Genomic DNA, 25,339 nt, shown 5'->3' with positions numbered 1-25,339 from the left:
CTCGCCTCTGCCTGCGCTACACACGCAGAGCGACAAGGACATTGAAGAAGATCCCCCGAGGGCTCGGCTCTGAGCTAATGAAATCAATAGCGGAAGAGAGAGGAGTCACTCCAGCGGTTTATCCGGCTGAGAAACAGTTTGCTTACACAAGCACATCGCTGAGCACAAAAGAAACGCTTTTCTTTTCCTGGGGTCCCGGAAACGTATCTCAAGGTAAGGGGACGGTCCATTAGACAAAAAGCCATTATCACCTGCGTGCCCCAAGGTCAAGGTCGCTCGGGGGGGGGGGGGGGGGGGGGGGAGGGGGAAATATGAGGCCAGTTGAGAGTCGAAGCTGACCCTCGGATCAATAACGAAAAAATGTCCGAACGTATGCATAAATGCATGCGACGGGCTGTCAACGATCACAGAAGAAACCTGTGGAAACATTTTGGTAACTTGTGAGAAGAGTTTGGTTTGTTTTCGTACTGAACGAACCCATGGAAGGAACAAACCGAGGAAAATAACTAGAAAGCAAAGATCGAATGAATCAACCAATGAACAAATAATAGAGCATCAAACCAGCCGACTAACGAACTGACCAACTAATGAAACAGTGGCGTAACGAACACAAATACAAATGCGAGTGTGGAAAACAAAAGATCTAACAACCAAACTGATGAACTGACAAATTGACAAAGCAACCAATGAGTTGAGAAACTAAAGAAGGAACAGACCAACCGAGTGACGAAGGATCTATCGAACTAACAAACCAACCGACTGACAAACGAGCCAACTGAACTGACGAACCAACCGGTGGAGGTAAACGGCGACATGACGTATTTTGCCAAGCCAACGCCGATCATTTGTTGGAGTCTACCGTTGCTCATTGTTCAACATTCAGAGTTCATTTTCGACGTATAATTTGGGCTGTCATGTCGCACGCTTTCTGAGAAGCACGCATATGTACAGTACAGTATTGCGCCACACACACACACACACACAGTCGGGAGAACTGCAGCTCATTACCATGGTACCTAAGGCTGGGAAGGGCTTCCCTGCAGAATGGAGAAGGTGCGGGGGTGGGCCAAAACATCCAACTAGCGCCACGCAATTAGTTTGACATCACACACACACACTGCAAAAGTCCGCCACAAATGAGGTTGGCTGGTACGTGTCCTGTGACGCAAGTAAGAGGATAGAAAGAAGGAAGAATGGAGACATAGCCGTGCTCCCCACCCGGCTTGAACATTGACATTGCACTGAAATACAGCAAAAGCAAAATAGAATATGGAATATATTCTATAGTGTTTAACGTAGGTTTTTCTCCCCTAAAAACATGTTTAAAAACAAAGAGTTGCTGAAGGTGAAATGCAAATATGTTGACAAACATTCAACTTTCAAGCTCTCTTCATCTCACCTACCGCTCTCTCTCTCTCTCGCCCGCCCTCTCCCTCTCTCTCTCTCTCTCTCCCTCTACCTCGCACACTCAGACGCTTGCATGCAGAAACGAGGAGAAAGCCACAGCGTGAGGAGCAGCAGCGGCTGCAACGGCGGCGGGGGGAGCGCCATGGGGATATTCTACCCGTGAGGACGTTGCTGTTGTGTGTGTGTGTGTGCGTGGATACATGTGTGTGTGCGCGGGAGAGCAAGCAGGAGCCCCTGCTGGCGTCGTCACACAAACAGGAAAAAGGGGAGTCAAGGGGGGGCTTAAAGGACGGTGCATCACAGGACGTCGATGTGCAGCAACGACTCCCGACTCGACCGGATGACCGCCCGCCCGCCATACCAACTTGTGCCATGGCGTAGCCTTTCTAACGCCCACCAGTGGGCATGCGAGGGGCACAAGTGGGAAATCATCTTTTCCCTCAGCGCTGCACGACTGACTGAGGTGAGTCTAATCATGGAAAAAAAAAAAAAGTCTAGTTGAAGAATCTCTAGGGCATGCTAGAGATCTGACTGGCTGCCTTGCAGTCAAAGGATTCTGGATTTGTACTGTGCAAGGGTTCACTTGGGGTACTCTGGTTTCCTCCCCGTTGTCCATCTCCGCATTTCGTGACTGACAGGGAACCAGTCCAGAGTAGCTGGGAAAGACTCCAGCTCACCCCGGACGGGTGAAGCCGCAGACAAAGGGAGGCAAAGGTGGAAGAGCTCCATTGATTTGTGGCAAAAGAGAAGCCGAGTCAGAATTTGAAGGTCAGGGGGATGACGACAAAAATGGCTCTCTTTATGATGAACATGGAAAGTTGACCTATGAAAATTGTTACATATATTCCCAACATTACCACCCAGGGAAATCCCAATCAAGCTCAAAGGGCTTTCATCAATAGGCTGCATAGTGCTACCTGACTAAATAACCAACAGGCAAGCCAACTACTGTAACCGACTTACCAATCACATAACGAATAAAATCTGCAACAGACCAATCGATTAACTAACCGACAAATCAACCTTTGATGATTACCAATCTAACCGACAGGCCGTCCAACTAAACAATAGACTGTTGAAGTTTCCGACCAACAAACAAATCAAATAAACAAACAGAACCACCAACCAACAAACCGCCCGACCGCCCGACTGACTTACTGTTCAAAGTAACCGGCAAACCACTCAACACGCCCAACTGACTAGCCAACGGTGATTACGTAACTGACCAACCGAGTGACTGAGGATTTAAATGGAAAAAACACCAACCAATCACATCACCCGTCTGACTACCTAATTAAATTAGCCAACAAGGCAACCGACAGGCCCACAGATCAACCCACCAAGCAACATACTGATTAAGTAACCAACTGAGTGAGCAATCAAATCACCAACCAACAGACTGACCAACCAGCTAACATCAAACAACCGACTAACTGAATTAGTAATCAAAATAACCAACAAAACAACCATCAGAGAGCCAAGTAACAGACTGTCCGACTAAACGGCTAACCAACAAACCAATTTCAAATAAAACAACCAAACAACTGACAAAGAGACCAAAGTGAGTAACTAACCGATCAAACTGACTGACTTACCAGTCAAATAGTTTATGGTCTGACCGACCAATCAGCTAACTAACTGACAAACCGCCTTACCAATCCAATAACAAACCAACCAACTTATTCATGAAAAGAACCAACCAAGACTGATTTGTGGAACAAGAAGGGATTTCAAGTCAAACGGTAATTTGCAAGTTGAGGGGATGATGACGATGTTCCTGATGAAACCTTCCCCAAATCTCAAAAGGTGAGCTTTTGAAATGCCTAAATAGAGGAGATTGTTGGCAAAGTGGAGGGATAAGGGAGGTCTGTTCTTGCGAGGATCCAGGTTGACAGAAGAACAACAGCAACTACTAACCTTAACGCAAACAAGAAATGAGGAAAATGTGTGCGGAAGTTGGGGACCGAAAGTGGTGACTACCCTTTTCGCCGACGCGTCACTCCTCCACTCAGCTCTTGATCTGATTGCATCTTCCCCGAGATCACCCACAGAGCGATGAAGATGATGAGAGTTATTGCATGCTGATACGCCGCTGTACGATGATCCCAAATTGTAGAGTACGGGATGAAAATAGAACGTCTGCCCGCGTTGGAATGACACGACGCCATTTGTCTGTCACTCGAGAGTCTATCTTCAACCTCTCGGTTGCCTTTCAAAAGGGCCGAGCACGGCGACCCGCATCTTAAAAGGACAGCCATTCGATTGGATTCGTCGAGACAAGACCGAGAGGATGACTCACTCAAAAATGTTTGAGTGCGTCGAGTGCAAAAAAGAACCTCTCCGCGAAGACTGAAGATTTGGGAGTTTTGTTGGACACGGCACACTCACCGCCTCCATTTGGGGAGGTCGGTTTCCCGCATCAGACCAAAACAAGCCCAAATCGTCTGTGTGACTGTGCAATCTGTGACTCCTGTCTAAAGGCACAACCAAAGAAACTCCAGCTCTACTTTTTACGGCAAATTATGGGGAACGGAATATAAACGGAAGCTGGGACGATTGCTTTGAACACAGGGCAGGGACTTTACATTTCGGTCACAGCTTTCGTTGTCCGTACGTCCCACTGTGTCGGAAAGGGGCAAATACGCAAGTGGACTTCACCTCCACCATCCCCGAAACAACATCCAAGCAATTATCGTTCTCACACCGACGTCGCCACACGTCTTATGCATGAACGTGAATGTCCAGCTTTGAGGAGTTCTGTCTGAAAGGCGCAGCTAAACAAATTCCAGCTCTACCGCTCTTGCTAATTCACAGCGAACAGTGTGTGAAAGCAGCTTGGGACAATTGATTTCGACACAAAGCGTGCGGCGGTTCTCGGCTGTTCAAATTGGCACTGTGGTCGCAGCTTTCGCTTCTCCGTACATCCCACTTGATACTGGCACGGAAACCGGGCAAATCCGCAGGTGGACTTCAACCCTCCCATCCGAATCGGTGCCTTACAAACAGCAGAGCGAGTTGCGAAAAAGCCGGCTTGGATGAGTTTGAATGTATTAAAAATGAATGCTCACAGCAAACAGTAAATTGAAGCAAGTGGGAATGGATCCTGCCCGTGACTTGTGTGAACAGCGCCTACACGCGAGCACAAGGAGATTAAACATTAACGAGGGGAAGACCCACACAGGAGCAAGATTCGATTGATCCTCCACCATACTCCTCCTCTTTTCCCACCCCGCTGCGTTCTATTCACGCGCATCGGCTCGCGTGTGCCGGCCACGATGAGGTGGAGCCTCCAGTTACCCGCAAGCTTTGGAGAAGGCAACAAAGAGATCAGGAAGATACTGTGCCTCCTCAAAAAGGAGAAATTGTAGAAAAGAAAGTGAGAGGGCGGGGTGAGGCAACGCATTGTGCTTAGCAGGGCAGTTTCTGCTGCGCCTTGCGCGAGTTCTGATCTCCACAGCTGTGTGGACGGTTTCGATGCTGCACGGGAAAAATCCCCGAAGAGGAAGAACAGCAGCACACAAAGCAAACAACAAGCACGGCAAAGCAAAGCGAGTCGGGAAGAGTAAAGAAAATTCCACTCAGAGGGGATTCAATTGGAAGATTTTTTTTGCTCAAAGCCAACAGTCTAATCTAGGAATGGAAGTTTCTACTGCGAAGCATACAAGTGGAAGGCTGTAGGCGCCGTTGTACTGAAGAGATATCTTGTCTTACCGCAAGTGACTGTCGTGCCAAAATCCAATTAAGTGCCAATATTTGTTTTTGGGACTTTTTGGGAATACTGAATAGATATCTGATATCACTTGGTTTACAAAATGCATGTAAACAACTACATAAGATGCAAAATCAGAATGTTGAGCGCCAACCTGAGATGACGTGCCCGAGTGAAAAACCAATACCAGTTCATGAAAAATAACATTCAAGTCGAACAGTTTCATGGTTTGCACAAAATGCTGGTGTTTTTTTTTGTTTGTTTTTTTTATTTTAGTGCTGCCACAAACTTGTGAACCAGACAGGAGTATATTAATAAAACAATAAGACTGCATTGAATTGAAAATGTTGTGTCAAGAACTTGGCAGGAGTTGCAAGGACGTCAATTTTTGTCAATAAATCCTGTTGAGTGTCTCCAACAGGTATGCAAATGAGCTCCTACGCTGGCACCATTGCAGAGTATCCAGATCTGATCTGAAGCATTTAGCTGGAATGTGACTGGGATTGCAATAGAACAGGTGACTGCCATTTGCGCGTCCTTCAAACAACGCTTTTGTTATCTAGTCCTCGCCGCAGCACGGGAAAAAAAAAAAACGATCGTTAAGATGCTGCCTGGCAACAGCTCGGCTCGGCGGCCTGAGCGACAACTGCCAGAAAGACAATCCCTTAAAATCCTGTGATTTTCAGCCGCCTTTTAATCTTGAGGGTATTAAGCTGGCGTTAAACTCACAAAGGATTTTCCGTAGCGGCACTCGGCTGATGGTGCCTCGACGCTGACCTTTGCAGTCAATCACTCGGGTCGGAGAGTGGCAGCGTGTTACAGCGGCGAGGATCCATCAGTGGCTGTAAAACACACTGCCCGTGCCGGCTGTCAAGCCGTCCTGACTGAACCTGCCCCCCCACCCCCCACCCCCCACACGCTGCATAATCAGTGCCCATTAACCCTGTTCCTTTTCCATGCGCATAGAGTATGTTCCAGGCCAAGAATATCCTCATAATAACTGGCTACATCAAATTATAGACGACAGATCTTTTCCAAATGTACTCAACGCTTGCCTAACATTAATAAACGGATGATTAATCCTTAATTATTGTTTCAGATGAAAGGGACGGTTCATCTTCACTAATGTTTTAGACAATTCCCCATGATGGTTGTAAGGCAGACTTTCCACCTTCTCTCTGTGACATGCGTGTACTCCCGGCCAACAACAAGGCGCTCTAAAATGGCCATGGAAACCTGAAGCCCCAGTCTGCCTTCAAGCGAGTCAGCTGACAGGCCGAAGCAAAGATGCATTTGGGAGGTTTGAGCATAGCTAGCTCACTAACTGCAAGTTGCAACTGCACCGATAACCGCCGGTACAAACCAAGCGCTCAAATTCTTATGATAGTCGGGGGGAAGCAACTCGTGCCAGACCCCCAAGTGCGTCACGAAAAGAAAAAAAAAATATGTGAAAACCAGTTCAACGCTATATCTCCGGAATTTAGTACTTCATAGTTCTCAATCTTTGCACAATTTCAGCAATCATCATCTAACATGTATAACGCAAGGTATTTCAATATTTCCATTATGTTGTATATCTGTCAATTTCTGAAAAGTCATCAAAGCTCAAGTTCACAGAAGGACATTTGGGTCTTCCTATTGCTGGCAAATTTGAGCCAGGCAGCATGAAAGGGTTTAGAGGCGGATCGAACACGTTTCAAAACACTTGTAACCATTTGTAATTACGAGCTCAGAAAGAAGCGGGAAAAGGAGAGAGACAAAACAAGGGTAGATAAAGCAGGATTACAGCAAACTTCCATCATGCCGTTGCCGCCGCTACGCTCATTTGTTCAGGCAGCCTCGCAGCTGTAATTGTCACGGCAGGAGAGTGGGAATTCCTCGGCGGATGGAGGCCATCGCGTTTTTGCTGGATTTTCTCTGCCCTTATTGCAGTAACAACATTAATCAAAGCGACAAGGATGGACCAACGGGCCCTCGCACCCCCACTGCCGCCGGCCAGTTCTTACACTAGGAGGAGACAATGAATCTCCACGGCAACCTTCATTACACTCCAGACGTTTTGGTCAAGCTCTGACCTTGGGGAGTTGAGTTATTAAAGAACGGATGTATTAGCGCGAGTCGTCAATATTCGGAAATTATGGATTCTTGTGACTTTTTTGTGGGTCTGCCCATGATGGACATGTCGATTGAATTTCATGTTGCTAAGTGAAACTGGCTTTGTGTTTTAAGTTTGTGTCGTCGAACTTTGCTGGCATGCCCCACCCAACCGCAATGACAAAAACTCAATAGCTGGAACTGTAGTGTCGTCCATCTGTCGAGTACGCGTGCTTCCAATTTGGTAACAATCGGACAAGAGGTCCGCTGAAAACGGACAATTTGGCAGACTTCCAATATCATTTTGGACATGGCTTCTTGAGATTTTCTTTGCGGGTCTAGTCATGTTAGACACGCATGCTAGGGAAAAATCTCAAAATGGTCATTTATTTGGAGTATTTGATTGTTTGCCCGGCTCCTAATCAGGTCCTTTTATGGGAGGTTGACTTTACAGTCCACCAAGCGGTGTGATGTCCCTCAGGATTACGTTCCGGAGACCCTTTCATTTAGCATCATCGTTACATTGAATTGTCGTCCAGCTGATTTGCTTGTTGTAGTCCATTCAAAATTTTGAGAAAGTCTCCTTGCATTGCTTCTGCCTCATTGACATGTAGAGCCACATTTTCCATCGCTTAATTAATTCTGCGCTTTTTGCTACACACACAACATTAATGAATTTTCCCTTTCGATGGAGCGCGAGAGATAAGACAAAATTAGTCTGGGGTAATAAAGGAAAAAAAAAAAACCTATGCCAAACATTCAAACCCCCCCCCCAAGGTTGGAAACGCTGAGCACTGACATTTCAACCCTTTACGAGTTTACCCGCAGCGACGACTGTCACACGGAAAAACTGCTGAGTCAGGGTTGGGCTGACGGCTATATTTGAATTCAAAGTGCATCGCGTTACATTAGCATGTGCCCGCGGCACAAAAACCATTCCCGTTACTGAGTAATTAATTGTTTTAGTGCAGTAATGTGGATTGCCTTTCTGTGAATTTGTAGAAGAAACGCCTCTGTGAAGCAGCCACACTCTGCAAAGGCCCGGTGTCCCGAGAGGTAGTTAACCCCCACCGCAGCACCCCCCCCCCCCCATAAAGAAAAAAGGGGGTCAGCCTCAGAAGAAGACACTTTGCGCAATGAGTCATGCTGTTTTTGCAAGAGGCCGACGGAAGGAGGGGAAGGAGGAGGAGGGCTCTCACAAATCAAGATAACAAGAATTTAGACGTCAAGAACCTGCAGTGATGCCAAAACGTCAAAAAAGGATCAAAGAGAAGGAGTGCGGCATGTAGTATGCGCGGCAAGGCATCGACGCAGACTGACTTCTTCTTCTTCTTTTCCTTTCGGCTTTTCCCTTCATATTTAATGATCAGATTACTTCAAGATGGGTGGCATTTCAAATTGTCCCTGTACATAATCTTGAACATTGCTTCTCGCTATTCAGAACAGTGGTGACCTCATTTAGAGAGCAGCGTGTGTTTGTGCGGGGTATAAAACGGGCTTCTTATTCCAAATGTCATGCACTAAACACACATTGACACTGACGGACCACCAGAGAGCACACAGAACAGTCTCGGGTCCTCACTTTTTTTGCACTTTCCCCTAATGGGATCCCTGCTGTGTTTACATTAACAACCGCACTGACCGCCAAAAAAAAGAGCCACAAGTGTTCATGATTGTATTCAGCGAGCCCGAAACTCTCTTGATTCTATTTACAAATAGTCAACAGCAAACTTGGACACATTTTATACCAGAGGAGACCGAGAAAAGAGTGCTGCAGCAAAGTGGAGACTGCGGACGCGTGGCAGAGAAATAGCTAAGAGTGGCTCTCGCGGCCTGTGGATAATAAGATTGTTAAGATAGAAAAAGAAGATGGTTCCCCCCTCATGCATAATTCAACAATAAATAGCCGGAGAGCTAATGCGACAGAGGAGGGTTTGCAGGACCAAAACCTTCCTTCTGTGGCTCGCAGGTAAATAAACTGAGCGCTTTGAAAGGGGCCGCCTTTTTCCTGTTGACAGAGCGCGACGGCAACACAAGATAAGCTGAGGGGAAATAATTGCCCTGTCTGATTCAACATCTATATGAGATTGCAGAGTGTTTGCTTGTCGTAAATCAGCGGGCGAGAAATTATACCGTGTTTTTTGTCAAGAGTTAAGGAGCCTGCGGAACGCTAACCTATTACCTTCTTCTCAGGTTGCATATAGTTTTGCGCTGCGCTGGCAGGAAGAGTAAATCTCATTTCATAATATCATCTGTTTGCAAATTTGCGGGGAAAGCAAGGCTGGTAAACCTCTCAAGATGATGCACAGAAAGTTCCACATTGCTATTGGCTGCGATTGAGGTAGACTAGCGAAACAAGCAGTAAATGGATTGGATGACTTGATGGATTAAGAGGTCAAAAAAAATTTGAGTCTCAGGTTTCACAGAGAATAGGATTACAGACAAATCCGGACGGATTATTCTGAGGGAATGCCTTAACAGTTGGGTAGTACCAAAGGCTCAAGGATTTTTTTTTTTAATTTATGAAAAGATCCTAGAGACATTTTGTGTCATTCAACAAGTTATTTTCATCCATCCATTATCCAAACCGCTTATCCTCCCAAGGGTCATGGGCGTGCTGGAGCCGATCCCAGATGTCTACGGGTAGTAGGCGGGGTACACCCTAAACTGGTTATTTTGTCCAGCACATTTCTTATGGCAAAATTGAACAACGTGTTTGAGCCACGAAAAGACAGCCATCTAAAACGTCCGGTTGTTGCAATATTTCCCACTGAGTTGGTACGGCACTTTTCCACACTGCGACAACGAGGCACTCTAAAGATTTTTGTGGCAAATTCGTTCCGTGTGCCATGACATTTTTCTATTGTAAAATGTTTGCTATGGCTTGATAAAGATTGCGAAACAGATTAAAAGGATCTCGTACAAATTAATACAATGGATTAGCAGATTTTGTTTAGTAATCAAGGCAATTGTAAGGGTAAGAATTGTGATCTTTGCCATAATTATGCAGGTTTATCCTCGTTACTTGAGTTTAAGGGGCTGTAATACACAAAGCTTTATGACTAAGCCCAGTCATTAGCGCCGAATGACTCCCTATCTGTCTCCACGCTTCTTAGGAACCATGGTGAGCAAGGAGGGCGGCAGATGCATGCTCACCAACTCCGAGTCCGACTCGGAGGCGGCGGGGGCACCCTTGCCCTCCGCCTCGCTGGCGCTGCAAGTCAAGTATTCTCTGGACGCCAGTCGACAGGTGCGCAAGCGGAACAAGGCCCTGCAAGTGCGTTTCAAGGATATCTGCGAGGCGCAAAATGAGCAGAGGGAGGCGGAGTTGGCCAAGGACGGGAATCCTCTCTCTTACAAATCGGCGTACCGCAAGTACATGACCGTTCCTGCCCGTCGATCCATTCCCAACGTCACGCGCAGCACCGGGGTGCAAACGTCCCCCGACCCGAAGAAGCGCTACCAGACGTTCCCCTTCGAGCGCAAGAAAGGGCACGCCTTGAAGCACGTGGCGGCCGTGGAAACGTACGGCGGTCAGAATAACGGCTTTGTCGTGGAGGCGAAGCCGGCGGCGCAGCGGCGCTTCGACGACGAGGCGGAGGAGGAGGGGGCCCGCGGTGGGGGCAGAGTTTGGCGGACCAAAGCGCTGCTCCATACAAATGAGCGCGTGGCCGCGGTGGAGCAGCACACCGCGCCGGACGGCCCGTGCGAGGACGCGCTGCTGCCCACTTGCGCCGCCAACTCGGACTACCAGCTCTGCAGCGTCACCTCCAAAGCCGGCGTGGGATTGGCGCCGAGGGAAAGCCGGCCGCTCCGTCAGGAGGACGGCTCGTCCCGATCGCGAACCCTGCCGGACGGGGCCTCCAAGGTGACGGGGCCCATCGCGTGGAACTCCCTCACCCAAGTGGAGTGCCTGGATAGTCTGTCGGCACGGCACAAGCGTAAGAAAAGCCTGCAGCTCAACGGGCTGCAAAGCGAAACGTTGCCGCGTGCCGGGCGAGGCTGCGCCGCGCGGGCGCAGTGTCACGCCGCGGACCAGCCCCAGCGGACGGCGATGCCGGCGGCGGCGGCTGACCAGGAGGCCTGCAAGCAAATAGTGCCTATGAATCAGGATGGGGATGTTAAAGCACAGCTTCAAGCCATGGAAAACCTCATCAGCTCCAGCCAGGAGACCATCAAGGTGTTGCTGGGAGTGATACAAGAACTGGAGAAGGGGGAGGCCCACAGAGAAGGGTAAGCGGCTCCCACTTTGTCTCCCACAGTCAGATGAATTAAGACCGATACCGAACACGAGAAAACCTTTCATAATGTTTGTAAACAAAAAGCGCCACCGTACTTCCTAGCCGGAGAATGCGAGTGACTATCGCTAACCCGAATTGAAAACCATGACATTTTGCGTCCGGGTTTGCACCATGAGATGTACCCCCAAATGTTTTGTTTTCTGGTTAAAAAAAAAAACAAAAACAAAAAACTGCATTAATCCAGGAGGATAAAAGGTGTGGAGGTTGTAAATAGTTGTAAAGAGCAGAAACAAACATTCTTCATCAGGTTCCTTGAAGGCATTTTCTCACAGCTATGTATAAAATGTTTTGTTGGCTTGTCTTTGAGCAGGTCATCAGGACATAATGGCTAGCAGACGTCAACTCTACGGCACCGTATACATTTCACCGTCAAAAGAGAATGTGTCATTCATCCAAAATTAAATAATTAGCCATTTGCTCAATGATTTTTAACTACGTCCGACTTTACACCAAATCTAAGATTGCCTCCATTTGAAACGTTGTTGCAGTGTAAATGAAGGCCGTTCTTCCTTCCTCGCAATTGACCTGGCTATCGCCACTTGGAAGTACGCGTGATGTCAAAGTCAAATAGCCTACAGCATGTGCCGGCAGACGTCGGAAAAACCCATTTGTAGTCCAATGAGTTGATAAAAGACCGCAGATAGCATCGAGGCTGCAGGAAAATTGAGCATTGTTTATCGGGGAAGGGGCCAACAAAATGGCCAAATTGACGAGAGAACAGCGAGGGCCAGGGCGATGGGACGCTTGGAGGTTTGGACTGGCGTACAATCGCCCATCTCGGGGAGCTGTTCATTTTTGTGAGGGGAAAAAGGGTAAATCCCATTTCATCTGGCTATTGGGCAAAACGTCAACATTTAGCAAAGTCTCCAAGCAAAAAGAGTTTGGAGCAACACAAATGGCAACTGCTAAGCAAAGCAAAGGGCCTGCAGGCTTCAGGTGAGCTGCGTGTAGAACTACATCAGATAGAAAATGGACTGGACAGAGGTTATGTAACGCACTCTTTTGAAATTTGCCAGCAGTGAAGACAACTCAATAAAACAGAGTCCCACGGCTGTCCTGTCTAATAACAAGGTCTGCTGTACACGCCCGCACGGTGACCTTTAAAAGGTGGAAAATCAGGGTGCTAAATATACGGCTAATGGCACCTTTGCTTTCAGTCTAACACGGGGGTGGGGGGCTGCTATACACAGGCCTTATTTTGTCTTATTAGCTCAGCGTGACATGGGCGTTTGCGTGCATTTTGAGGCAACCTGATTGCTGATCTTATAAAGGAAAAAAAGAGGCTTGACGTAGCTCCCCGAATTGACTCTAAGGGGGACATAATGTGCCATTTTCTCCACAAATTACAACAAGTAGGTCTCAATAAAATGTCTGCTTCAGTAAAAATAAGCTAAGGATCAAGAATTACAGCAGACTTTGTTACCATGACGACTGCAGAGCATGAATCCTGGGTGACGCATAGCTTTTAACATAGCTTTTATGTTCCGACGACAACAAAGTTTTAAAGCCCACTTTCACAACGTTGCCACATTTCCGATGAAAAAAAATTCCAAAAGGTGGCAAAAGCTGTGCTGATCTGAACTCCAAAGTGATGCAGTGGCGCCATCTACAGTGACAAACTAATCGTTACGGTGGTTTACAAACCTGAGTTTCACAGACAAGCTGGGTGAAACTCTTCCATATCGTTTCCTTTTTGGAGAATGTCAGCAACAGATCTGTCAGGCTGCGGTGGCGATGCTAGAAACAGCTAGCATGTAATGTTATGTTGTGTTGCCTATCCAAAGTTAGTCCGTTACACAATTGGCTTAGAAATGATGATTCTGCCAAGTCCGAAAAGTGGATCTCCACCCATGTAGCTGCCAAGCGCGACATAAAAAATGCAATATACAGTAACTTATATACTTGAGATCCAAATATGTGTATACAAGCAATTAAAAAGTCACTTTTCCAAAATATGTCGCCTTTAATTACTGCTGAAAAATACTGCCCCGTATCACCTTCCGTTCATCCCGTTCTCCGACCGCAGCGGCGTTAATAACCTCGCTGGCATCCGCACCTCCGATATATCTGTCAGAGCATATGGCGGGAAACGGATTAGATAAGGAGCGGGGAATTTACGATAGGTGTTTAATTTTTCTTTTTGACTGGCGCAGCAGCTCGGAGAGGGAATGATTAGGAGACATGATGAGCTAAATGTGAATGCTAACGCATCCGTCGGACGTGGTAATAAAGCGGCAAAAGATGATGGGGTCGTCAAACAGCAATGTCGAACATTCCATTTAAGACTTTTGAGATATCGTCTCACGCGCACAAAATGGAGGTAAACCCCTTCTGCGGTGCTCAAGACGGAATATTACATCTGCTGTGAGTGAAACATCCCATTAAAGGCGCATAAAAAGGGAGCTATCTTTGTTGCTGGCTATGAGTGGAGGGAGCAATAGAAGTGCTTTGTTGCCTTAGGAAGAATTGCGCCTGCAGTGTGCTCAAAGGGGTTCATTCGCATCAAAAATGTTCTTTACGAGGCCTCAAACACAAGAAACGTGGACTTGGGAATTGTGGACCGGAGTCTTGGGCTGGAACAGCCGTTCACATATGCCAGAAGAGCGTCGGTCTCCATGCGATGCAGATCTGAAGCAGTTGACAACAATGATTCTGAGACGGTCAAAATACAGTTTTGGCCACAAGTGGCGGCTTCAACACCAAACTGCAGACTTTCCGTGCGATTTTGGCCGTGCGTTCTTGAGAATTTTTCCTACGTCCAACCACGACAGATTCGTCACTTGGTGAAACTGATGTCAAAGGTTGACTTCTTCTAACGATACTGGGGACGCTACTGAATGAGTTGGCATCCCAGAAAACAGCCAACATAGAACCCTGTTCATTTCCGTGAGCAATCGGTGCCTACGTATAAAGGATTATAATTACCTATAGCTGCCACAAGATGGCGGAAAAGACCTTTTTCTATGAAACATGACCATGGCCTGACTAAATGAAGCTCCTCCCCTCACTTCAACTTAGGTCATTAGTGCAAATACGCAGGCGGTTCACTGTATATAACCTTTTTACAATCGAAGAAATGTTTGAGAAACTGGTGATCTTTCGGACCGGCCGAGGCTCCTAAAACGGCTCGATTCCAAGAAGGCCTCTGCGCTGCCTAGTCGGGCCCTCATAAATATCCAGATGGCACTTGAAAGGCTTCACGGGCAACTTCTTTAACAATCTCAAGTCAGCACTGCTCGTGGCCATTATCCTCTGGCCAGCGATTGAATGATCCGAGCGGAATGAAGGAAACTCAGGATAGAACGTAATGGGATATTGATAGGACCGAATGCCAGTTTGGAAACTCAATAAAGACAAATGAAATGTCGAGGGGGACTGACGAGTCTGTACCGAGCCAAATGGCAGCTGTCCACGAAAGAAAGCGGCCAGCTAGATTGGCGACATCTGCTTTCAGATGAGTTGACTGACTGACTCTGGAGATGCTTTGGTGAGTAGATGAATCCTTTGGAAAACCTTTCAAGCAAAACAATAAAAAAAAAAAATTACAAAAAAAAGGAAATAAATATATACAAATTCAATATATAAAACGATTGAAAAATATCACAAATGCAATAAGAGTACATCCTCGATCGTCTGTGGCCTCCAACTGGCAGACCGACTGACTCAACAGCACCTCCGCTGGTTGCAGCCAAGTAGCGCACTCCCATTTTGCTTCGATATCAAGTCAATTCCAGCCAATCTAAAGAGTTGTTAACACTCAATTGATCCCCGCATCTTGAGCCGAAACGAAGAATTGAATTGCGCAAACATAAAGTCAAAGTAGTAAAACGGCAAATGGGGCTTTGCTAAACTGCGGCCTGACATTTAAGACCCCCATGTAATAAAGGACAAGAATAAAAAGATGAACTGACAGTGTACAAAAACAATTAGCTTCTGTGCCCTTGTGAGTCAGGTGTAATTGTGAGCTAACGTTGTCAATGGGGTGCACGGTCCGGCTTTGATGAAGCTCGCTCTTAGCGCAGCACGCAGAGTCACCTCCACTCCCAATCAGTGAAGCGTGGCTAATGACCCCCCACCCACCCCCGACTCCCGCTTGCTGGACGCCCAGCGGGGCGGCGTGACTCGCGGCTAACGAGCGGGAGACGTACACCGGCGGTGAAAGCGGGAGCGGCTTAACAAGGCCTGTAATTATTACACATTCACCACTCTCATCTTCCTCCCTCCCTCCCTCCCCCGCAGGCTCTCCTATCGCACCGGACAGGACACAGCCAACTGCGACACATGCCGGAACAGCGCATGCATTATTTACAGGTCAGTGGCGCGATCCCTTCAAAGACACAAATGTGCCATCGCTCCTCCTTGGGGGAGAAGGAGCAGGTGTGGAAGTGACAGGACCTTGGCGGGGGGAGTCAAGCAGAGAGCATGGAACATTAAGGATGGGGCAGAGCTTGGGGCTAGGATTTGGGTTTTGGGGGTTGGCGTTGAGGTTCGGGGGTCAAGCCAACTTCAGCCCCTTGCTCACTTTAAGAAACTTGTAAAAGCAGGGCTCTCAAACTCCTGTCGAGCTTACTGCATGTCACTCATCGGACGATTCCGATTCAAGTCTGTTCGCAAGCAGATCTTTACATTCATTTTGGCAATTGTTATCCTGCTATTATCTCAGTCTGGACCGCCACTGGCATCTGTGGAGCAGGGTTGTTGATAGTGTTCTCTCAAACTTTCGCCTGACAAATAATAAAGATGTCAAAGTGAGATTTTGATAAGGGACTGCGAGACGCAATCTGGCCATACGTATTGACTTTTGTACCAAACCGGGCTAAAGTTTGACTCCAAATAGTGTGGGGGGGGGGAAAAATAGGGAGGATTAAAGAGCTGTGAGGCGATCGATGAAGCTGATTTTAGTGGACACAGCTGTTTTACTCAGTCAGCCTTTTGCCTCTAAACAGTCATTTCAATCTTTTTTTTTTCCCCCCTTTCGCAACAAGCGCCCGACTGAACTGACTGCTCGTGTTAAGGAGGAAAACAACAAAGGTTTGAATAGAAGCAGGTCATGGTTAGGTGTCGTTCAAGTGACACCGGTCTGGGAGAGGCTTTGGAGCTAGAGTTAGGGGTTGCTGTTAAGGGCTAGGGTTAGGGATTTGGATTAGGAGCTAGGGTTTGGGATTTAGGACCTAGCGTTAACTAATAGTTTTAATGGCTTGGGTTAGGGGCTGGCAATTGAGGCCAGAGTTAGGGAGTTGATGAAGGGGCTCGGGTTTAGGAGTTGGGTCTGGTTTACGGACTTTTGGGAGTTTGGGATAAGGGTTGATGCGTAAGTACGGGAGCTAAGGCTTGAGTTACGGAGCCGGAGCAAGAGGCTGGCGTTGGGGGTTACAGCGAAAAGGTTCTCTCTCTCAAAAATCATAGAATGAAAGAAGAAAAAAAAAAAAAAAAAGGCTTGGACTCAAATGTGCGGAGTCATGTAGGATTTGCGTGTGTCAAGTCGCGTGTGGTAAAATTCCGTACATCCCCGCGGGGGAACAACATTTGAAAGCGCGGCAACGCGACACGAGCCGGATTGCAGCGACGATGTCAAAGACAGAAAGGGAGCAGCGTAATGATTTTGGACAAGTTAGTGACACGGAACATGCGAGGTGTTGCTCAATGAGTCAGTACAGTGTTTCATGTTAAATCTGTGCCATTCAGGCCCGGGGAAGTAACATCCCAGCTCCCTCCGGTGTTCTTACGCTTCTCATCTTTGCTGTGTCGACTTGAGTAAAGAGACTGCGACACTCAGGAGAACATTGCTAACCTTTACTGGGGCCACAAATTACAATTCCTTTTTACAAACTTGAACAACTCAATACTGAGTGCTCTCTTGGATATTCTTGGCTGATAAGAGCGTACCAATTGATTTATAAGTGTGCGTCTTTTTTGTCCAACCATTACTCAGGATGGTCAAAGAAGAGTAATGCACAATTCGATATCACAATATTTTGCCAACAACGGCGATCGCCGATATGACTGGGCACTGGTCGTAAACGCAAAAATGCACTTTTCCAGTGCAACAGCAACCGTACACGTCCACTTATAATAAAGTAACAATAAAGAAAATGAACAGAGCGGAGCGGGACTGTACAGTCAAACGTGAAAAAGAAACGTAATTTAAGTGAATCGATATTTGCGTCTTAATTGGACTGAATTATAATCGGATTGACTTGTATCATCATGAAACTGAATCGCATTGCAATCGAAATTGGAGCGACAAGGAGACAAACAGCTTCATGGTCAAAACACACCGTTAACGAAACGTGATTCCGGTATCATAAGAGCTACAGGTATGAAATATTCCATTGTAGTGTTCCCATTTATATGAAAGCCTTGTTCAGTGTCAGTGGGGGGTCCGATCTTATTTGACTTCTGATGCTACCAATTTGCCATTAAAGGAAGGATCCGTTCAAATTAGTTGCGGCACTGTCAAAAACAACACTTCCCGGATCTGCCGCACAGATTCGCAACACTTCCTCTCCCGACGAGGTGCACAACAACAGAATTCCCAAAAAAAGAGGCTCATTTCTGCAAAATGTACCCAGGTTTTCCTTTTAAAAGGTCTTGCGCACAGCATCATCGAAATCAGTGTACGTTTGGCGAAAATAGTGTCGATTGGACACAGGCTCAAATATAGCAAAAGCATTGATGCGGGCTGGAGGATTAAAAGGCAATCTAATTAGCTCCATCTCCATGAAAGCTACCTCTCTGGAGGTGGAAGAACACAGGGGGAAGGAGGAAGCAGAGCCAGGTTAGGAAGCATAGCCGTGACGGAAAACAAAAGTGTGCGTGGGTAGAATAGCTGTCATACACTCATTGCAGGGAACCACATTGTAGTTGGGGTGAATCGCTTTGTATCGTATCGCTTTGCTATTGGAGAAATGTGTTAGAGCAAAGTCATGTACATTGAATTGGATCATAGTTGGGGTATATTGCCTCGCAACATAATTGGAGGGAATCCAATTGCATTTGGAGTGAATCATCGTATAAGGTACACAGTAAGATTAGAGCAACTACAATGTGAGGAGAGCCGATTACTTGCTATTCATAAATAGTCAGCCTCTTAAAATAATGGCCTGGGTGATATTTTGACAAATATGCTGGCCACCTCTGCGAAAATCACCTACTGTACAGTACATCCTTAGTTAATTAACTAGAGAGAATCGTATCACAACTGGAGTGAATCATACCGAATCCCGTCAGAAGTCGAGTGCATCGAATCAAACCGCATCATAAGTGAATCATCGTCGCATTTTAGTTGAGCTGAATTTCATCACATTGGAGTGAATCGTATGCTATCGTATCGTCATTGGAGTTAATTGTATCGCATTGTGCCGGATTTGAAACGACTCAAATGTAATCCGAGTGATTCATATTGTAATTGGGATTGAATTGTATCCTAATTGGAGTCAATAGTTTTGTCATTCGAGTGAACTGTATCGAAAGGTGCTTGGGCTGTCATGGATCGTCGCGCCTCTTCATGTGAGTGAATTGCATTGCAGGTGAACGTCGACGAATTATATCGTATCGCCTCAAGAGTAGCTTCAGCCGTGTCGCAAATCTATCACGTCATACCTGGACTGGCTCGTATCGCATGGGAGTCGCTTTAAACATGTTTAGTAATGTGGTGTGAATAATACGCTTTTGTCTTTGGGCCAAGGCAATTCATTATGACCAGTACTTCGACACACGCGGAGAAAGGACGACGCCACACGCCCTGCGCATAATCAATATATCAAAACGCACAACCACGGCACCGCATCCAAGTGCGAGGACTTCAAGCGGAATACACAAACACAGCCGCCCTTGCCAGGTTCAACTTTCCCCCTTTTGAAGAGCCCCGAAGCATATCGCCGGAATGCGTTATCGCCTCCATGCAACGCGGCGGACGGGAAGGGATTCGGCACTTTTCGCACAAACGTGCCGCGGCTTTCAATCCGAACGGGTGAGAAGGGGGATGAAAAGATTAGCGGCCTCTGTGGCATATCATCGGGTGATGTAATGCGTCAAGGTGTGCAATTGGGGACGAGCGGGGGGGGGGGGGGGAAGAGAGGCTGACCGGAAAGTCAAAGAGGCAGATGAGAAGATTTTTAAACCACGTTAATGGAATTTTGCTGCGCATTAATGTGGACTACAGCCCCCCCCCCATACTGTATTGTGGGTCAACTACCGCGCCTCCTGCTTTTTTTGGTGTGGGACGTATCTACTGTAATTAATAGTCTTAATGATATCCTTAGATGCATCCAAGGTTTCCCTAATTACTCACTCCGTCTGAGCGGTCAACTGCTGCTTTTAATAAATTGCTATCTGACACCAGTAAGACGCAGGGTGCGATTAAATGCAATTCCATGCTAATTCACAGACTGGCCGCAGAGGATAAATGTAAACGGCCGCCGGTGAATTAATTAATATAAAAATAGCCGTTTTGTAAATGAGCTTAAATGGACTTTTCTGTCCATGCAGGGAAATAATAACTTGTAGCCACAGATGGTGAGCAACAACGGTCTCAACAGTATTATGAGCTTACTCTGAAGAGCAAGGAAAAGCCTATTATGGTGATAGTGTTGGCGTGCATGTGTGGGTACATGTGAGTGATCCCCGAAGAAAAAGAAGAAAAAAAAAACCAACAGAAAATGGCAGCAATGGATGAGAACGTGCCCCTCGGAGCTTTGGCACAGACGCAATTAAGGCTTTGTTAGCGATGAAAGGGCCACACTGAAATACTTTTTGCGGCAATAGCGGCGAATCCTCATTAGCCTCTGACAAACACGCCGCGTCATTGATCACGCCAGACTGACACATTGCGCTAATTTGAGCTCCCGTCTTCAAACTTTGCTGCCTGCGTCAATAACCTTTAGCGGGCCGCAATGAAAATACAAATCGGGGGAATTTAAGCAGCGAGCCGCCATGAATAGAACCCTCACGCAAGCCACATAAACATAGCCGGCCGGGTTTGAAGGAAAACAAAGCAACAGGCCCGTGCTTGTATTTTATTTGAGTTTTTTTACGAATCCATACCTCTCCCGATCAGACCGTCGATTAAATCGGATACAATTCATTTTTCGTTATTCAACGTCACAACAACATGGGGTTACATCCTCACGCCTATTTGTTCTCCTGGAAGCCCGAGCAAGGAGATCCAATCACTCTGCTCTCCTGGCATCTGTTTAAGCCGCCGACCACCATTTGTCAAGCGAGGGGCGTCGTTTCCGGCGGTCGCGGAATAAACACGATTATTTTCTTTTTATTTGGCCATTGCTCGAGTCTGAACGACTCACATTAAGGGCAATTTCTCTGGCCAAGGAAATCATCAAGGCTCGGAGAGACATTTTTGAACCAAAGCGATCTAAAAACGAAAATAGTACTTGGCTTTTTTTTTTTTTCCTTTTTCAAGAAACACCTGAAGAGCTCAAACACAAAAGCAGATCTCATTTTTGGTGAATTGAGACAAATTACTTTGTGAATTCCTGGTTCTAGTTTAAAGTTAAGATTTTTTTATTTTTTTTGTCAGCAAAGGTTTGCTGGGATGGGCTCCAGCTCACCCCGACCATTGTGAGAATAATCGAGATCGAAAATGGATGGATGTTGCAAATGATCTACCATTATCGATCCACGCACTTGTGCATACATTCTCATTCTCCTTCTGTTCAAGCGTTTCCATAATGGCTCTCCCATTAGCTTTACAGTCACAAGACAAATTCCAAGGATACACATTTGGACCAACTTCGCCCTGATTGATTTCGAGCCCCTGTAATTAAGCGCATGTGATTTATTGCTAATTGCCGCAGTGGTCTTAGCCTTGAGTTAAAAAAGGCCTGAGTCGGGGGGAAAAAGCAAAGTGCTGAGAGCCTGGCAGGAAGTCATCCATTTTGGTTCAAAGCGGACATTTTAGGGTCATTTTGGCCATTTCCAGGGTGCTTTCGAAAAAGACAAAGATTTTGTCCAACGACTAGCACATTACAACCGCATAAGTAGAAAGACAGACATAGCTTAATCGCTTAGCTTAATAGTTTTGACTTTTCGCCACTGGACACGGTTCATATTAAAAATAAATTGAAATTTAAAAGGGAACTAGTCCTCGATCTTTTACTTAAATTGCGACCACTGTCTTAAGTTTGCAAGAAAGATGGATGATGCAAAATTTCAGACCACTTTAGTTTTCGTCCTTACATGTGGGCGAAGCATGTCGGTGAAGTTTGGAAACTCTCAAAAAGTCGCAAAACCAGATTTCCATTTCATTTTGAGTCATTCAAGAGATTTTTGCCCGATTGCTACCAAATTTGAAATATGTCCGCTTGGACAGATGGGCGAGGAAGTTTAGTTTTCATCAACTTTGGGTCACATCTTGGACTCAATCAATATCTTTTTAATCTAAAAGAAAAAAAAATATCCCAAGTGTTATAAGAGCCTGCTGCCAAGATCACCTTCACACCAGCCAGCAATCACGAAGCAAATCCTGCAGCCGTTATGCAAGCCGAGCCTGTGGCAACCCCCACACCGCCCTCATCAAGCCATCCGGGTGCCGGTACCGGAGGACGCTTCGGGAGATTAAAAGTGCCAACGCATTTACTGTGGCTGAGACTGTAATCTGAGGCAACCCCCCCCCCCCGCCCCCCCCCGCCACACACCTTTAGCAGAAACTAGCGCTCAAATGTATGGCAGGATTAAAAATGATGGCTGCTGCAGATAAATCCAACGGGTGCCTGGAGTATCGAGGAGAAGCCTTAGGAAAATGTGTTTTGTTGATATGTGCATGATGCCGTAGCCACTAATTTAATGAATGTGCCCAACGTTTTGGCTCGAGCCAGGCAGCGCCTTCTCCAGCTCGACCTCTTTAACATCGGCCATTCAAACTGGCATTTTACCAGCGTTTTCCTGGCTCTCCTTGTGTATAAGGTCCTGATGCTGGATGGGGGCTTTGAAATCAATCCAGTTATTTCTCAGCCTTTGACACACTAATATGAATTAACTCATTCACTGCCGGCCGTTCCCCAAATTGTCCATTTGGAGCATTTTGACCAATTTTGCACAATCTCTGTGTGAAAGGGTGCGCTGCACTAAAGTCACCCGTCACTTTGGTTGGTGCTGCGTGAAAGGCTTTTTGAGGCCTATTAGAGAAACTTGCTGTGAAAGGGGCTACTGGGTCGCGTCGGGTGTGATTTCACGCTATTTAGGCAGCCAACGCCATGCCGCCAACACAACGCAAGCCGGATCAAGATGAACCATACTGCTTGGCGGAAATGCGTTTTTCTTGTCTCAAGTGGCTGATCTGTTTGTGTTTTGCTTGACAGCGTGGAGCTGGACTTCAAGCAGCAGGAAGACAAACTGCAGCCCCTCATGAAAAGGCTCTGCCCCTCGGACGACAGCCACTTCCCCGCCCTGCCGTACCCCCACGAGGCCTTCACATCCACGCCCAAGCGCAAGTCCAAAGCCGAGTCCAAGAAGCACGCCCGCTGGAGACTTTGGTTCATGTGAACGTGTCGCTGGCGGGGGGGGGGGAGCCAGAACGTCACACTTTCCTCACTCGGGAGCTTCCGCCTGGAGCATTTTTGGAAGCAATTATCGTCCAACTGGGTGTGAAATCGCACCCGGGTCCCACACTTTTGGCGAAATGTGATGATTAGCAGCTATTTCCCAAGCTGCTGTCCGTCTAGGAAGATTGCGGACTTGGATAGTGGTCTGTCATGTGGGGGCTACATGGACTTGCCTCTCACCATACAGCAAAGCACAACAAACAAAGATCAGGAAACACTTTTTCCGGAGTACCGGGACTCTTTTCACACGTCAAACTGTTCATACTGTCAAAAGAAAAAAAAAAGAAAGCTGCGATCAATTTTATTCATCTCTAAAATTTCACCATGACTTGTCGAGAAACTTTGAAGGAGATGTACAGGTAGATAAAAAGAATATTGTTAAATGACACTTATTTTCTTAATGGCATTTTTGGACATTTTTATTTATAGCTGTATAAAAAAGACCTTAAAGTTTTAGCCGAATATATTTATGAATGGGGGGGGGGGGGTATAAGTTCACATTTAGCTACTGTCGTCTTTTAAAGTTGAGTCGAGGCTCTAATATATATATACACATATATTTTGTTCCAGCCCTGAAAATACTGAATACGGTTGAAGGGTGCGAGCAACTACTTGGCGCAATAAAGCGAGCCAGAAGTGAATGTACAGTGTAGCCTTGCATTTTAACAGGATGGAAGCTTTTTAAAGAGAAACAACTGAATTTTTAAAGACAAATTCATGTGTTTTTGTTCCTTTCTTTTTTGGAAAAACTCGCATCCCAACTATGGGTTTATAAATACTAGAGGTGTAACGGTACGCCCAAAATTCCGGTACGCACTTTGGTTTTAAGGCTGCAGTTCAATTCACATTGGGCACGGAGCAGAACCAAAATGCAAAAAAAAAAAAAAAAAGGTAATTTGACGACTTTTTAACATATAAAAGTGCAGAATGTGAGTAGCAAATTCTATAATGGTTGAAAGGCTGTCAAATTAAAAACACACATTGAAATAATAAATGTCAATTTGAATTCTTTCTTTTGAGGAAAGTGCAAGAACAATGGTGGTTTGTCTTCATTTTGGGAAAGTGCAACATCAATAGTCCGTCGTCTCTTTAGAAAAGTGCATCATTAATCTGTTTTCTGCTTTTTAGGAAAGTGCAACATCATTCGTTTGTCTTTGATTTAGGAAACGAACGACGCAGGCGCAACAGTAATAGTAATAAGTCTCTTATGAAATTATGGCTTTTTTTTTTTCGCTTGCAGTTACACTTTCTGCCCCTTACCTAATTAATGTGTTCCGCGTAGGAACTTGCTACACTTCTGCACTGTACCCAATAATCGAAACACTTGTGCCGTTACACCCCGAATAAACATCCATTTAGCCACTCCACACAGGGCTCGGAGATCATAAATATATATAGCCAAGACATTTGTATTTATTCTAAATCCATTTCCTGATGGTGATGATATGATGCATAACATCAAATAGGGCTCCTTCTATTTTACGAATAGGCATAGCTGATATGTATCAAACAAAAATACATTTATTAATAGGATTGTAGAGTCCAGAAAAGAGCCTAAAGAAAGAAAGAAAAAAAAAAAAAAACAGACATGGAAGTAGGTTCAAGTGCATAAAGGAAGTGCCAGGACGATGTGACGTCAACTTTACGGGGAACGACTCCGCTCTCGTCCGGGTTTAACAATATGACTAGCACTTGTGAGAAACCTACATATTTATCTGTATCTTGAAAAAGTGCAATTGATTTACTATGTGCAATACTGTGTATTTTATACTGTTTTTAAAATACGTGAACAATTTAATATGCAAATGATGAAGAATAAAAGCAGACACCGACAGAGCTCAGAATCATTTTTTGCAGACAGCTATGTAATTCACACTTTGTCCTGCACTTGAAATGATGTTCAACTGCAGCATAATATCGCATTTTTACCAAAACAGTTCCTCCGATGTTGATCGGTGCATCCATCAGTTTCTCTGGTTTCTGACCAAAAATTGGAGAAAACAAGCTTTTTGCAAAACAACAAAAAATGTCAAAGCAGAACTGCGACTTTGCAACTACGATTTTTCTTTGTTTACTTTGGTGATACTTCAACTATAAAACAACAAAAACAAGATGGAGAAGGGGCTTTTGAAGCCACAATAATCAATTACAGATGGTGGCGTTAACTGGCTGGATTGCAGATATCGAATATAAATGTCCACGGAAGTGTTTGAGTTAAAATTACTTTGTTGAAACAAAGTATTCAAATATTTAATTCCTTTTTCCAA

At 45.9% G+C, this 25,339-nt stretch overlaps 2 protein-coding genes across 3 annotated transcripts in view; one reads left to right on the top strand and one right to left on the bottom strand.

The window, feature by feature from the left end:
* Positions 1–25,339, bottom strand: part of dock1 (dedicator of cytokinesis 1) — an 87,621-nt gene that overhangs the window by 37,074 nt on the left and 25,208 nt on the right. The window lies entirely within an intron of this gene.
* Positions 1,500–24,908, top strand: insyn2a (inhibitory synaptic factor 2A). Its single transcript, XM_086016504.1, has 4 exons — positions 1,500–1,870; positions 10,327–11,443; positions 15,751–15,822; positions 22,830–24,908. Exons 2-4 carry the CDS (start codon positions 10,332–10,334, stop codon positions 23,011–23,013), a joined length of 1,368 nt encoding a protein of 455 aa, XP_085872630.1. The 5' UTR covers positions 1,500–1,870; positions 10,327–10,331; the 3' UTR covers positions 23,014–24,908.

This window comes from Filicampus tigris, chromosome 19 (genome assembly GCF_054856515.1).
Source record: "Filicampus tigris isolate MCC_2025a chromosome 19, RoL_Ftig_1.0, whole genome shotgun sequence".
Lineage (NCBI taxonomy): Eukaryota > Metazoa > Chordata > Actinopteri > Syngnathiformes > Syngnathidae > Filicampus > Filicampus tigris.
Note: the sequence above shows the minus strand (reverse complement) of the source record. Positions and strands in the feature narration are given on the sequence as shown.